Here is a 16,467-nt window from a genome sequence, read left to right as displayed (position 1 = left end):
GCATGCCAATGTATTATTCAGATTAGTGATGGACCGCTCTGGATTTATCAAAAGTTTATTTTTAAATTATTGCATGTGGTCCTCCCACTCCTGAAAATGTGTTTATAACCTTGCTTTTCGGTACTGAAGCCGAAAGCTTTGACCGCAATTTTGGATGGATTTTGCTGCTGTCTATCTTTTGGAAAATATTTACACCCCGTTTACACCTGCTTGCAAGGCGTCAAAAGCTAATCAATTTCATTGTAACCAATGATGATGTGTACACTGGATGAGACTGGCGCATCGCACCAACAGTTTGTGGACACCTCATTCTATATCTGACGCGCAGCAAGCGCTTGTTGCTATAACTCATAGCTGACTGTTTTTAGACACTGTGTCAAGTTAAAAAGAACTTCAGCTGTTAAACTGTGTCTTGAGACACCTGCGTTCTGCTATATTTATGGTGCTGTTTCTAGCTTTTTTCCCCGCAAGGACGCGTTTGTTGTCAACAGTCTTTTAGCGGCAGGAGCATGCCTATGATACCTTAAAATGCTGCCTACCTAGAAAGCTCCCAAGGTCTTGGAACAGAGCCGTAATGATCTGTAGCAACAGTATATTCTGAAGTCCTTTTTTCCCTTATCTTGGGCTGCAGCCCAATAATATTTCAGTGTGTACTTGTTGTATGTTCAATACTCTATAACCAACAGAGCTAAAGTGCATTGGCTTCATACTGCTGACAGAAAATGGTGATTCTTGTGACAGTCTTTGTATTCTTAAAGCCTGTTAGAGTTCTTTTTGTTATGAATGGAATTAAGGTTAATGGCTGTAGGTTAACATGAGTCCAGCTCTTGGTCTCAACAAAACAGCAGTCCTTCATGGTTTGTCCCTTCAGTTCTGTTTGGTGGTAAATTCCATATTAGGACACGCTCTCATTCTTGGGTACATAGTTCCAACTGTCCCGTTGTAACTTCTCCTTCTTCAACTTCCGCTCAAAGAATCCAAGCTAAAAAAACCGAAGGAATATATTAGTGTTAGCAACCAAATGTACAACTCACTTTCCAGCAGACCCAACAATCCTTGTATTTTCAAGACCCCTTCAAATTTGGTGTTTTGTGGCTTTTTGTCCTCGTCAGTTAACTTTGAGGCCATCTACATGCTAGTGTACACCAAAAAAATAAATAAATGCCTAAATTAACTTTTAGTAGATATACACATTCAAAATAGACTGTCTTTCTCTTTAGGAAAACAGACCAAAATATTAAAGACTCATCTTGCACTAAGGGGCCTTATCCATACTTTTGTCCAAAAAATGGACTGTAGAATGAGAATCCCTCTCTAGAATGTTTCAGTAGGAAATGTGTAGAACTGCTAAGAAACTTTATTTGAAGGCAATTCTTGAGATATTTCTGATCTAGTTTTAATTAATTATACAGTTATTTTAATTAAATAATTATTTGAAGTTGTTTACGGTGGGATGAATATTCTTGCATCAGTTGTCATTGTTCAGAAGTTCTTGTTTAAGAGAACATGATGTGACACGTACCTTCCAGAGGGGAATGATAAGCAGTGCTAAAATGATCAGCCCAAGAATCAGACTGGATACAATCATAAAAATGCCCACAGATGCCACAGGCTTCTGGTTGTAGACAGCCTCTAAGAAAACCTGTAACATTGCAAAGATTCAAGTTAAAAAAATCAAAAGTGGCTCTCATTTTGTACAACTGGATAATCTAGGTTCACACTATGTCCTAAAATACGTACTCTAGCAGAATTGTCATCCTGTAGAAAGATAGTGTTGGCATCCCTCACTGGTGAAATAAGGTCAATTGTGCCATGTATTGTCATTACAGTGTGTCTGCCCTAGAGAAAATAAATATATATCAAGGTTATTCATTTCAAGTTCCACTCGGTAAACAAATCAGGCAATCCAGCTGCCAAACAATAATTTGGTCCCCCTACTGAAACACTGAAACTAGTACTGTATAAGCAACATTCATTGGCTGTAATTAGAGGAAGCCATACCATAGTCCATAGTGCGGCACTAGGGGTGGGTTTACAGGGCTTAAGCCCTGAATATATATATATATATTTTTATCACCTTGTTTTTTTACACCTGGTAAAAAATTTTTTTATGTAATTTGTTTTGCACAAACAACATAGTTCAGATCTGCTCTATAAATCAGACGTATTTTTGCCAGCCACATTCTTGCATTACGTCTGGCACATACTGTCATTTACAGTATTCTGTCACAAAAATTGGAAACTGTGTTGATTTTAATCCATTGTAGACAACAAGTACCATTCATTTCAGAGACATACTTTGAAAGCAAAGCAGGTGTACAGATGTACTCAAGGAATTTGCTAATTTTAAGACAAGTCTGGCCATTTGCGTTTTTTACTAAACTTTTTAAGACTCGGTGCTATAAACCTCACAATTTTTTTCTCCCAATCACTCATTTTAACAGCCTACTAACTTACAGTAAATACAATGTGCATTGGACTACTGAAAGCTGAAAAGAACAAAAAAGAAGTGCTTTTTTTAAGTAACTACCACATTTTACAGTGTACGGTGTTAAAACATGCAGCTTCTGCGGCTTTGTCTGTGGCTGAAACTAAGATTAGTGGGACAACCCCTGAAAAGTCCCATAAAGGCTTCCATAAATGTTCACTAGGTGGCCATCTTGGCAATGCCCCCAGGTAGCTATTTTTTATTGGCAACAGGCATGCAAGTAAGTCCAGTCATGACAGCTCACAGAAAGATTTAGCATGTTAATGTGGGTATGACATATTGATAAGATATTGGTCTTGGCGAACTAGATCTGCTATGTTGCTGCTGCTGCCGCTGCTGCTGTAGCACAAGTTCGGAGACTTGCTACTGCTAGAAAATAAACTGACATACCGAGTTAAACACGTGAACATGCTGCCGTTGCTGCACAATTAGACAAAACGCAAGACATGCCGCATCGAGCATGTAGGACATGCTGCTGCACTAATAGACATACAAACAATCCCCATGCAGCAGATAGACAAGTGGAGCTGGGGTGGAGGTGAGTTTCAGAGTGGGTTTTCAGAGATCTCGCGCAGCACGCTGCAGTGAAACTGGCTCATCTGCAAAACTGAGCAATTTAAATGTTAGACAAAGAGAGAGATGCAAGTTGATTGGCTACCCGATTATATGTCAAAGGACCAATCAGATGACATCATGTGAGACGATTGGCTTAACATGTCACATGTGATCGAGTCAATTGGCTCACAGATAACAAGTTCAAAGAACATATCAGCTTGCGCTACATAGAGTTTCATGCCTGAACTTTGATCATGCCTTTTCCATTTGAATGAAGAAAGACCAAAATCCCAAAACTGTTGACTGTCTCTAAATCTTTATACTGTCTCTGGCCATACTCACTGGACTGAGTTGGAGAACGCTGGGGTTCAGCTCGACCTCCATAGTGATGCTCACTTCCTTTCCGACCTCCAAATCACCAAAGTGACACTCCACAATCTTACAAGTCTTATCTTCAGGGGCACAGAACTGTAAAAAACAGAGCATGATGCTTTGGATGCCTTCTTATAACACCTATCAGGATTCCCACACCTTTTGACCAAACAAATTTTCCAGTCATTTGTGGCCAGTGAATATGGATTTTTATAATTATTTTATTGAGACTGCACTCATAAAGAGCAATCTCTAGCTGATTAAATATTTTAATATCATAACTAGAATATTGTATTTTCATTATGTAAATGTACATGACTTTTCGAGGCCTTTTGCCCATTTTAAAATTCCCTGATATTTCCAGGTTTTGACCATGGGAACCCTGATTTATAAAAGACAGATGAATTTTACTATTACTATTATTTTACCATTGTGCGTTTGCTTTTGGGGGAGAAGAAGAACACGAGTTCCTGAATAAAGGAAGCTTTTGGGACATCACAGTCATCAATAATCTGAAATGTATTGTTCCTCTGGAAGCAATGTCCAAGAGTTGTCTGCAAGACAAACAATATAAAAAAGTTAAAACAAAAAAAATAAAATAGATAATTATGCCAATTTACCGGTGCTGTTACATAATCATGTTAGGAGGATATTTGCATGCATGCATATTTACACACGTTCTCTCACCTGTAAATCTGCAATCCTTATTAATTGGTATTTGTATGGCACTAGCATCAGAGGCAAGGCAATCTTAGCTTTGGCATCAAGAGCTTTACTTGGACCCATATTCATCACCTGAATGTTGTCAGACATTATAATGAAACAGATCTTGTTAAATGATTCATTAGCACTTAACGATATTGTTGTTTGTCTGATGGAGTGCTAAAATACCTTGTACGTATAATTAAACTTCTCGGAATAACAGTCGACCGGCACCGACTCCTGGTCTCCAATTACAAATGAAGTCGGAGAGACAAACCTGGGGAGAGCACAAAGGGAAGATAAAGACCAGAGTTCTGAAAGCTTCATGTTTCTATTCTGAAATCATTCATAAGTTTAAATAGCAGGACGACTTACCCGTGGACACTGAGATCAATTGCATACTTAAAGGGCAATGTCAGAATGACTACGTTGTCATGCCGAAGATCTGTGTTTTCATGGCTCTCACTAAAAAACACACATTGGATGAGTGTTCACTTTTGAATAAAAGTATGCTTGGAAAGACCTTTCTATCTATGTAAATGTTTAATGGCTTTAATTACTGTAGTGAACTCCTAATATGCCCCATAATTTCATAATGAGAACTCATTACATAACACAGGCTATAATGATTTGTTAAGATCCAACTCTGTTTTATTGCACCAACAGCCATATAAACAACAGTCGCTAATGTGCTCCAACAATGGTAATGTTTAATGCTAATAACAAACTAGATTTATATCTCCGGAAGGAAATACCAGAGCTTGCAAGGCAGCAAAAGTATAGTCTTAAAGTTTTCAGTAAACTTTGTATACATCTTGTTTTTTAATCAACACATAACTCAACACCATCTTTGGTGCCCATATAGTAAAATAGATGTACTGTCTGTAAGAAAAGACCACAATTTAGTATGGAAATAGATGTTAGAAATCAGATCAATCGGAATTCGGATGTCATCTCTGTTGGTTTTACCAGTGTAAGTCAATGAGTGATTCTAAAAAATTGTATTCAATTTGTATAAAGTTTACAAAAGCCAAAACAGATTGGCTGAAATTATCTACAAAACTAAGTTTGGATGTCCAAATGTCTGTATGTTTATCAGTTCAGACTAAAGTAATTGCAGAAGGTTAATACTTTTTATTAGGGGTTTAGAACAAACTCTAACCAAAATATTTAAGGAATATAAATACAGTGCTGCCTTACAAGCAGACATCCATTTTATGATTAATTCCATTATAGTTCCTGTTTTCTTGTTTCTAACAAGCTAAATTTCTCAGACCGCAATATCAGGAAGATAAGACCCTTCCTCTCTGAACATGCCACACAACTTCTTGTTCAGTCACTTGTCATAACTAGACTGGACTACTGTAACACTCTCATTGCAGGCCTCCCTGCATGTGCAATTAGACCCCTGCAAATGATCCAGAATGCAGCAGCACGTCTGGTCTTTAATGAACCAAAGAGAGCGCATGTTACACCACTCCTTGTCTCTCTCCACTGGCTGCTGGTTGATGCTCGTATCAAATTCAAGGCTCTGATGCTGGCATACAGAACAGTCACTGGGTCTGCTCCAGCATACCTAAAATCACTTCTGCAGAGCTACGCGCCCACTAGAAGCCTGCGGTCGGCTAAGGAACGTCGCCTTGTTGTACCAACACAAAGAGGCACCAAAACACTTTCCCGGACTTTCGGCTTCATCATACCACATTGGTGATCTTTTCCATGAGCACTTAACCAGTCACAAAAAAAAATAAAAAATTCTTGTTGCACTTTAATCTGTTTTGAATACTATTCTGATGCTAGTGAAACTTTGTAATATGGCACTTTTCATACCACTGTCTCCTTAAGATGATTCGCTTATGTTTTGTAAGTCGCTTTGGATAAAAGCATCTGCCAAATTTATTAATGTAAATGTAAATGTCAGTAACATTGAAAGCACGCAAATCCTTTGAATGTGCTGTTCAATGCCTTTATTTGTCTTTTGCGCTCTGACAATCAAACTAAAGCACGCAGTAGTAATACGTTCTCCACAAATGTTTACATTTGGCTGTAGATTTGGCTCAGGCATCTTTCCATTTGTGTAAACAATATGTTGAACTGAATTCTTTCAGTCCAAGTCTGAGATGTCTGGAACTTTTACCTTGTAGCATTAATGTGGATATTAAGGTCTCCCGCACTGCTGTTCTGCATCACATCCAGTAAAAAGGTGATGTTGACCTGGTGGTACAAGAGATGTTTATATTCCAACAGGACATGGTGACAAACAACAACTCAATCACCTTCCATTGGGAGAGACATTTACCTTAGAAAAAGAGGGGATATATAAATTTCCAACGTTGCAGTCCAAACCGATGGCCACTTTATTTTCCTCTGCGATTTCACAGCTTACATATTTATCCTCCTGAAATCACCCCACATTAATAAAGTACTTCAAAGTGTTTGTTAAAAGGCATCAGCATAGCAAATAGCTAAAAATCGGATCTGTAACCTCAGCTAAATATAGATTTGATTTTGAACATTTAAATGAACAATAAAATAAATATGATAAAGAAATAAAAGTCATCATTACTTCTAGCACTTTGATGAACTGTAGGTTGCTGGGGAACCTCAGGTGAAGTTTAGGAAGAAAAGCGTCATCTCCAGTGTTGACCAATGAGGTGTTTAACATGATGCTTTTTCCATTACCCAGAGCAAAATAAGGCATGTTCATGTATGACCTGTTGAAAAATCACATTGTGTTGTTCGAAAGCAAAATTAAATTAGTCCAGTGCAGTGTGTCTCTCAAAAGGCTAAGAAAACAGCCTCCAAACAGCGGTTGTCACAATTATTTGACCTAATTAATTCAATATGTGATCACTGTTCACTTTGATTTCAAATTATATGTTGCCATCCAAATAGGGGAATTTATAAGCGAATATACAAATACAATGGAATACACATAAAGGGAGCATAAAAGTAAGTCCAGTGTTTAAATCCATAGCTTCTAAAGCAATATAATAGGTGTGGGTGAGAAACAGATCAATATTTAAGTCCTTCTTTGTCATAAATACTCCTCCCTGCCCAGTAGGGGGCGATATGCATGAAGAAGGAGAAAGTGAAATTGAAGGAAAAGGGACTTATATATTGATCTGTTTCTCACCCACACCTATCATATCGCTTCAGAAGATATGGATTTAACCACCAGAGTTGTCTGGAGTACTTTTATGCTCCCTTTATGAGGATTTTGGAGCTTCCAAATTTTGGCACCCATTCACTTGCATTGTATGGACTTACAGAGCAGAGATATTCTTCTAAAAATTTTCGATTGTGTTCAGCAGAAGAAAGAAAGTCATGCACATCTGGGATGGCATGAGGATGAGTAAATGATGAGAGAATTTTCATTTTTGGATGAACTAACCCAAAAGCTTACCCTTTAACTGACACGAACAATATAGACAATTCAACTGTACATCACAATTTTTTACAATTAATGGACAACTAATCGCCACCCAAAATTTCACATTCAAAACAGCACTACTTCAACCTCAAAGCATTGGTTACTAAACATAATATATTGGGGTAACCGGAGCGGAAGCAATTCCACTTTATTTTATTTTATATTGAAATTATTATTTTTATACGCAATAAATAAAATTAGAATACTTGTTCTGGTATTAAAAGCAAATCAACAAAGTACTTACTAATCAAGATTACTTACAAGGTACTTACTAATCATTTCAGTTCAGTTAAGAGTGTTTTTAAGAATCGTATTTCTCTAGAATTTAGTGACAGCAATAGTGGAATAAAAATGCCTGATGTTTCTCAAAGGCACCAGGTGTTCATCTGGGAGAATGACAAGAAATTATCTCTCTCTCTCTTTCTCTCTCTCTCACACACACACACACACACACACACACACACACTGCCTTACGAATAATCAGATCATGTAGTATCACCAATGGGTGAGAGGGGTCCATAAATTAGTTTGCATACGGCTGCAAACATGATCCAAAATGCTAATGTGCACACATACGCTTTTGCCTAAATTGGGTGAGCGCAAGAAATGTGATGAATAAAATGCCTTGATATGAAGCTTTGGCTACTGTCCATGCTGGTCTAATGGGTGTATTCATGAGGGGAGAAGATAATCTCATAAGCCCTCCTGTTAGTCACGAGCATCACGGGCACTGCCTGAATATTTACTGAGGTCTATAGATGTTCACCTGTAAATATTCGTAAGAAAGCATTCTTAAACACTTATATAACAATGTACATGCTGTTACTCCTTGTAGTTGGTTGCATACAAGCTTGCAATCAGTCTTGGTTAGTAACAAAAATGTTGCTTTCATTTGCTACCACACAGACTTTTTTTTACAAATGTATTAGAATATTAGAATTTCCCCAATTTTAAGCCATTATTTGATGATAATCTACCCCTCTGGGGCTCTTAAATATAATTTATGCTTGAGTTCAATTCAACATGATTCCTTTAGACGTGCTCACCATTCACAAGTCAACAGTCACTTCCCTTGTATAGAAAACAGAAGCTTGGACATTCTGCCACATTTCTTTTGTTTTGTGGCCACATTCTGCCACATTTCTTTTGTTTCACAGCAGATAGAAAATAATACAGGGTTGAAACGACATGGAGGTAAATAAATTCCTTAATATTTAAAAGCTAAATATGTGAAGGCTAAGGCCAAGGGCAACTATTCTGAGCTTACACAATCATTATCAAAAAATTTACAACGTATTAATGTTTTACAATGTTCACTAGAAATGAAAATGAATGTGGATATACACAACTTACTGTGGTAAAACCAGATGAGCAGAAACCTGAAGGTTGGTTGAGCAGTTTTCCCAGGTGCAATATCTGGCAAACATGGTCTGTAGAAAGAGATTTCCAATCAGGAAAATGTATCCCCTATACTGAGCTAATAAGCAATCCCTCACAGAATCTATGCCCACCGAACTCTGCAGAAAAATGTCTACATTCTACATAGAATTCCCCACCCTTTGCATGTTCATTAAGTAAATATTTGGGCTAATTTGATTATGCTTTAGTCACCAATGAGTGTAGTACTCGTGATCCATTTCACACATTTTCCCATGTTTGAATCCAATCGTCAGACTTCACAGAGTTTCACCCAAAATGGACCCCAAAGTAACAAAAATGTGACGGAGAACAAAAACTGACCTTGTTCTTCACGACATTGTCCCTTTCGTCCTTCTGTTGTAGGATGGGTTTGAGAGAAGGGAAACCTTTTGAGTCCTCCTGTATCACGCTGTGCTCTCCCAGTTCATATTTCGCCTCAAAATGGATAGGTGTGTAGATATCACGAACATCTCTCTGCATATGAGAGAAACACATCACATAAACAAGATGTTAAAGGAAATGAAAGTGCCTGCAATGCTCCCCACCACAATGCAATGCCAGAGTGTTGCTGGTGTTTGCCAGGGCATTGCTATGCGGTTGCTAGAGTCTATATATCTGAAGGTTTATTTAACTATCTGTGAGACAGTCTGTCTGACTGTCGCTGGCTGTGTGTCTAATGTCTGTATATGCAGCTAACTTTAAAAACTTTAAACTTTCAGACAAGTCTTTGTCAAGCCAACATCAAAGTTTGTCTTGACAAACTTTACCTTTTTATTTTTCATTGGCAATTCAATTTAAAGTGGTTGAAAAGTGCAATGCAGGCTGTACATTTAGCATACTTTGAATTTACTTAAAGATTTAAGGGAGCAATTAAAACTGAGTTTTTCAAATTTAGTGGGACAAAATGTACAGTACACTTAGGGTTAGGGATTTTGTTTAAAGTATGAGTTTTTCGGTCTCTTCCATTTTATTTTTCCTCAGTTCTGTCCAGATAATAAATGCAGGTAAGGTTTGCTCTGTCAGCAGTGACGGCCAGCTCTAATTGGGGTCTTAGTGGTTGGGAGATGTGCTGTGGACTCTCTTGGGTCTGTATTTAGCTGCAGGGGAGATGTGTGACCGGGGATTTGGAAGGCTCTTCCATGGGCAGTGTAAATTAGCTGGATGATGGCCACAAAAACTGCCTCAGAGAGACACGCTAATTTCTGCAGCAAATGCTAAACTCAAAGTCAATGCTGTGAACTTGTGTCCTTTGCTCAGAATAGGGTCATTGAGGGGGCCTGGGTAGCTCAGCAAGTAAAGACACTGACTACCACACCTGGAGTCGCACGTTCGAATCCAGGGTGTGCTGAGTGACTCCAGTCAGGTTTCCTAAGCAACCAACTGGCCCGGTTGCTAGGGTGGGTAGAGTCACGTTGGGTTAACCTCCTTGTGGTCCCTGAGGCGCGTGGTGAGTTGTGCGTGGATGCCGCGTAGAATAGCTAGGTAAGCGGTAAGGCGCTCAACAAGCCATGTGATAAAATGTGCGGATTGACGTCTCAGACGCAGAGGCAACTGAGATTCATCCTCCACCACCCAGATTGAGACAAGTCACTACGCCACCACAAGGACTTAGAGTGCATTGGGAATTGGGCATGCCAAATTTGGGGAGAAAAGGGGAGACCCCCCCCCCACCCCAAAAAAAAAGATTGGGTCATTAAATTTAGCCGTAAACTGTCTAGTCTCATGGGTATGAGCAGGAGATTAGGAACCATCTGAAAAATGTATCAGCTTGGCTCATGAATATTAATTATGTGATGTGACATTCGCCCAGAAGTCCTACCTGATTTATAGAAAGGCAGACGTTTGTGAATAGGCACTAACCATAGTAGGATAACTGTGTACAGACTGCGTGTTCCTAAAGCAACTGTTTGGCAAAGGCTTCTGCATAGTTTTAAAGTTGCTATTTAATACGCGTGGCTAATTTATTTGCCTTTGTATTTTGGCCAAGAAAAATTTCAGTTTTAAAATTTTAAGATTATCTACTATTTAAAATTATTGCATCGCACATGGGTTTGATATTTTAAGAAACCAACTTGTTGGAGAGGAACCTGTAAATGATGTAATTTCCTGTATCAGCAAATTGTTGTGGTTCACCAAAGTGGCAGCCAGGCCTCTACATGTAGGAAAGATATCCATTGTGTTTTTGGGTTGGGTGTTTCCTCACACCTTTATTCAGCTCTAAGTCAGTTTGACTCAAAATAAGAACTGAAGCTTTACCTTCCTTTTTCAAAATTCAAACTGTGCACACTTAAGCGACTTATCAAAATACAAGTTGCTGTGTGAGAATGTGAGTTTACATGCCTGACGAATAATACAACAATTCTTTCCTACAAACGCAAAATGCAGTTAACCAAAAATCGGATTTAGGCTTTGTTCACACTGCAGGGAAAATCAGATTTTTTGACTGTTTAAACTTCAAGATATATGTGGCCAGATCTAATTCCTTTTTGTTCAGAATGCAATCGTTTTTGCTAGCATGTTCAGATTAGTTGTCATAGTAACATGAATATGCAAACTTTCGTTTTTTTTTTTTATGAACACATAACACGTCACAGACAACAGCATAAAAAATGGCAAAGGTGGCATAGGCTATACAATGTTTGCAATGTTTTCATGGCTAGCAACAGGTTGTGGGTTACTGCATCTTAGCGTATCTCTGGTTGGGTAAAGCCAATGTCTGTATTAAACTTTACTCAGATTTCAAACCACCTATGAATGTGGTTCGGATTGAGCTTGTAAATATTGGATTTCATGTGTTTCTGTCCTGTTCAAACTACAGTGTAAAACTTAAACTGTTTTGCATCGGCTCAAGCATATACCTTACCTTGTGGCTCTACCCTACTCTAATTTCACTGACAGATCAGTCAGTAGGCTCAACTATGTTCAGATTCTGAGAAAACAGAGTGGCGCTATTTTATAATACACATTTGGCTGGACAATCCCCAAAAATTTGAAGCCATTGAACTCACTTTCAATGTTAGCATAGTTACTGTGTTTTGATTTTGTAGGGACTACATTGTTTGCAACTTGCATTTTTAAAGCACACAACAGTTTCAAAATTCACATTTGAAGTATGACTTTTTTAATATATGTTGTAGAACCAAACGTGAAAGTCTCTTCAAGTAATATTAATCACAGACCTTATTTTACTTGAAAATCTTTATTAAAAAAAATTTAAAAATTCACGAGTGCACTGGTTCATAGAGTCCTGGAGCACATTAATGTTAATGGATTTGGCATACTGTCTATAATGGAGGGGCTCTCGAGCCCGCCCCCCAGACTATCTGACTGGGGAGGTGGAGGGATGCTGGAAGAATCATCACCGGTGTGAAGGAAACAGCTGCTTATACTATATTTCCTTGGAATATGATTGGCGGCTCTAGATGAACAAGCTCCTTCCGAACTTATGTTTGGAACTTCATTTGGAAATTCCAGAGTGAACCCATGGAGAATTAGTCTTTCCGGGTTGGCCTACAATCTCATGTCATAACTGCCCAAAGCAGCTCTATGTACCGTCAACAAACCTTAAAACCCTAAAATGACTGTAAATATGATGATTTAAACTCTTTTAATAGGGGAGCCTACAAGCTTAGCATAAAATAGAATAACGTAGCACTCCCATAGACATTCTATGGCAGTACACTGGCGAGGAGACAAGACGCCAATCTTTTTGAATGGATGTCTATGGAGGAGATCAGTGTGCTGAATAAACTGCTTTTGTGAGGAAACAGCTCATCACTTAATGAATTGACTGCCTTTCAGCTAATCTTCAACATGTTTTACACTAAACAATGCTTTTGGAATGAACTGTGTGTGTAGTTTACAACCATAAATTGATGTTTTATAAGAGAAGTCACAGACGATTTTGCGACAGGTAGGTGTCATTTTATGGCTCTCCCTATTCATTTGTATGGTATCCACAAAAGGTGACTTACTGTTGTAACACGCTAGTTGACCGTTGTGCTCTCGCCTATGATAGAGCCCCGGAGGTTGCTATATCCATAAATAAAAAAAATTCTGTCTATAGCAAGAAGCAAATAATGGTTCATGGCTGTGACGTAAACTAAAGGCTATTGGCTATTTAAAAAAATGGATGCTGTTAATTTGATATATCCCGTCCCCAACTTTCTATTTCAGCAGGAAATACATCAACATAGAAAAGAAAACTGTGACTATCATTTCAAGAGGTTGTGAAAGAGTGAAACAAAAATGTATTGGCAGTAAGTTCAGTAACCGTGCCGACACAAGCTGCATTTAGAGGAAAGTGAGATAACAGGGGCCAACAAGCTCCTCTGTCACCTTCCTAAAACACACCACAAGGTGTCCACCACATCTGCTTTATGTTCCATTCTTTACTCTTATTAACCATTAATTACACTCTAAAAATTCCTCAAATTTAGCTGGCTCCTTGTTTGGGATTGCCTCTGACAGATAATCACACTTGTTTATGGCCGTGGTCTCCATCAGCGGCCATTAATAACAGTGCAGCCATACACAAGCCTCCATTAATTATGGGGTAAAACATGAGCCGGATCAGATGGCCCTGATTATAGGACGAGTCAGAGGGAGAACAGTCCAGAAGGGCCCCTCCAAACACCTGGAACATTCACTCATACTCACAGAGCTGAGTCCACACTTTATGAACTGTCTAGGGCTGTGTCTCATTCCACACCCTAGCTCCCTATGATTTGAATCAGTATATTATGTATACAGTATAACAGGTATTCGGACATTAGCAAGGGATTTGATCCACTAAACACTGGGACACTGATTACACAACCCAGTCTCATGAAAAGTCGTAATAATTAGTGCGAGATGGCAAAATCGTAAGAGTTGGCTCGTCCATTTGACTTCTCTTTCATTGCATCTTTTTCCCATACAGCGAAAGTGAATGGTGACTGAGGCTAACATTCTGCCTAACATCTCTTTTGTGTTCCAATAAAAAAAAGTCATACTGGCATAGGGTGGGTAAATGATTTTCATTTTTGGGTGAACTATTAGTTTGACATACCAAGATTTCCAGTAAGTGAATGTATAGTGAACAGCTTAGAGCGTCCTCCTTAGAGCGTCCTGAAGGACGTCTTCTTCCCTCCCCCTCCCCGCCTCCTCTTTCTCTTGTTTTCCAGCAGTGATATCCTGCTACCAACTCCCACAAACTAGCTGAAAGACCCTCTTTATCATCCCAGCCTCCTGTAAGGAGTCACACAGTAAACCTAAAGAGATATAAAGCACCTGGGCCTTTCAGAGCAGCTGATTAACTCAAGCATGAAGAGCAGAGTGATGTGGGCGACAGTCCACAGGCCTGAATCTGAGTCAGCACTTTCATATGCTGCGCTTAACTCCATAACACACAATGTAAGCTGATCAAAGACAATGTCAAGACACACAGCTGGCTTTTCAGTGGAAGAACTCATCATGTACTGCTCGTTTATACTCTATATAAGTGGTTTTCAAAGTCCCGGGTCAAAAAAGAACACTCATCAAGCCACAACAATGAGCAAAAATTGGCTTTTTGCGAGTAAAGAAAATAGCTACTTACAAGTGGATGGAAACTTTATAAGGAACTGCAACATAATACATGGTGTAAAGGAATATTCCAGGTTCAATAAAAGTTAAGCTCAACTGACAGCATTTGTGGCATAATATTTATTACCACAAAAATGTATTTTGACTTGCTCCTCCTTTTATTAAAAAAAAAAGCACAAATATGGGTGAGACACATACAATGGAATTGAATGGGGCCAATCCGTAAACATTAAAACCCTCACTGTTTCAAAAAATTGCCACAAGACGTAAGCAATATGCATGTTAATATGATTTTGTTGTGATAAAATCGCTTACTAACCATTTCTGTTTAAAGTTACAGCCAATTTTACAACTTCGTTACTATGACAATGTACTGTCAACAAACCTTAAAACCCTAAAATGACTGTAAATATGACGATTTAAAACTTTACAGCTCGAATAATTTTGTAAAATTATAAGCTTCACATTTCTGCCTTTAAACCCTCCAAAAATTGGCCCCATTCACTTCCATTGTAAGTGCCCCACTGTGACCTTGATTGTTGCTTTTTTAAAGAAAAGGAGGGACAGGTCGAAAGAAATGTTTGTGGTAATCAGCATTACGCCACAAATTCTGCCGATGCAAATTCTGCCTGTTTGATGCAAATATCTTTGAAAAAATGGCTAAATAAAAGTTTTCATAAGGAAACATTTTATTTTAATAAAATTAATGCAAAATACATTTTCATGGCTGGTATGAAACAGGGGGAGGAGCATTGAATGATCATAAGTTCGCCATGTAAACACTAAAAATCAATACATATGATTTATCTCCAAAATAAACTGTATTTATAAAAAGTCTCGCACCTTCATAAAGGCCTGATGGGTGGCACAGGTGAGTTGTTCATGTATGGCCTTCACTCTGCCCGCTGTAACATTGGATGTACCATTTCCATGGAAATAAAATCGAAAAGGGAAGGCCTCTTTGTGGTGAACATCGGCTGTTAGGTTGTACTTCAACTCTGCACAGAAAAGGGTATGATTAGTGCCAATGTCAAGGCTTAGACAACCTGTTAAACTCCCAAAATGATCAATTCAGAATCTTGGTGCAATTTTGTTTGCAAACCCCTAGCGGTTGATGATGGCATTACAGGGGTCAAAGAAAACTAGTTTTTAAATAGATCTCAGACACCCAAACTAGGCAGGAAAAGAAGGAAAAGAGGACAATTAGTACAAATATAATAGTTTGACAATAAACCTTGATTGGAATGTTTTAGAAATATCAATGCAGTACTGCCTTGCAAGCTGTATTGCAAGTTTTATATTTATTGAAACGTTAGAACATTATACGAAATTTCCGAGAACACTGCAAATAATCATTTAGGACATAGGGATTCAGCAGACAAAAAAGACTGTGTGAACCCCTGTGCTATAATGTATACATCTCAATACATAGGTCTGTAATCAGCACAGAACACAATCTGCATATCTGTATACAGTCGTCCCGTTATCTCAGTAACACAATCATTAGTATTTGTCATCAAGCATGGCTCTGTTATTTACAATGCGGTCAGTGAGTGTTGGCCTATCAGTGCCGGCAGGCCTTGACACATACCCTGAGCTTTCTAACTGCCACAACAAAAGAAGGGATGTGGAGTAGAGATAAAGGGTTGAGAAAGAGTCTGAAACACATCGAACTGCCCCTGCCTTCAGCACGTGCAGATAACATGACCCCATGCTTCTCGCAAACAAAGAACTGGAGACCAAAATGTTCATCCTTGAACATTGTGTACTCAACTCAAAGAGCACGTGTGTTGGGCTCAAAATATCCCAATCATTAAATAGCACTACAGGAAGTTGCAAATGATTTTGCATCAGTTAGGGTGTTATTGCACACATCTCACTGCGCTTTTGTTAACAGTTTCTAAAGGTGCTGAATTCAAGCAAAAAGACACAA

At 38.5% G+C, this 16,467-nt stretch overlaps 1 protein-coding gene across 1 annotated transcript in view; it reads right to left on the bottom strand.

Annotated features, from left to right (window-relative positions):
* Positions 1 to 436: 436 nt before the first annotated feature.
* LOC127447908 (integrin alpha-4-like) overlaps positions 437 to 16,467 on the bottom strand; it is a 38,842-nt gene continuing 22,811 nt past the window's right edge. Inside the window, exons 15-28 of the mRNA XM_051710094.1 lie at positions 15,378 to 15,532; positions 9,291 to 9,443; positions 8,904 to 8,980; positions 6,684 to 6,831; positions 6,417 to 6,515; positions 6,255 to 6,331; positions 4,493 to 4,582; positions 4,307 to 4,394; positions 4,103 to 4,210; positions 3,844 to 3,969; positions 3,386 to 3,511; positions 1,741 to 1,839; positions 1,523 to 1,642; positions 437 to 982 (exon numbers count right to left, since the gene is read on the bottom strand). Coding sequence (XP_051566054.1) covers positions 896 to 982; positions 1,523 to 1,642; positions 1,741 to 1,839; positions 3,386 to 3,511; positions 3,844 to 3,969; positions 4,103 to 4,210; positions 4,307 to 4,394; positions 4,493 to 4,582; positions 6,255 to 6,331; positions 6,417 to 6,515; positions 6,684 to 6,831; positions 8,904 to 8,980; positions 9,291 to 9,443; positions 15,378 to 15,532 — 1,553 coding nt within the window. The 3' untranslated portion in view covers positions 437 to 895. The remainder of the gene's footprint in view (positions 983 to 1,522; positions 1,643 to 1,740; positions 1,840 to 3,385; positions 3,512 to 3,843; positions 3,970 to 4,102; positions 4,211 to 4,306; positions 4,395 to 4,492; positions 4,583 to 6,254; positions 6,332 to 6,416; positions 6,516 to 6,683; positions 6,832 to 8,903; positions 8,981 to 9,290; positions 9,444 to 15,377; positions 15,533 to 16,467) is intronic.

The sequence above is a fragment of the Myxocyprinus asiaticus genome, chromosome 11, assembly GCF_019703515.2.
Source record: "Myxocyprinus asiaticus isolate MX2 ecotype Aquarium Trade chromosome 11, UBuf_Myxa_2, whole genome shotgun sequence".
NCBI lineage: Eukaryota > Metazoa > Chordata > Actinopteri > Cypriniformes > Catostomidae > Myxocyprinus > Myxocyprinus asiaticus.
Note: the sequence above shows the minus strand (reverse complement) of the source record. Positions and strands in the feature narration are given on the sequence as shown.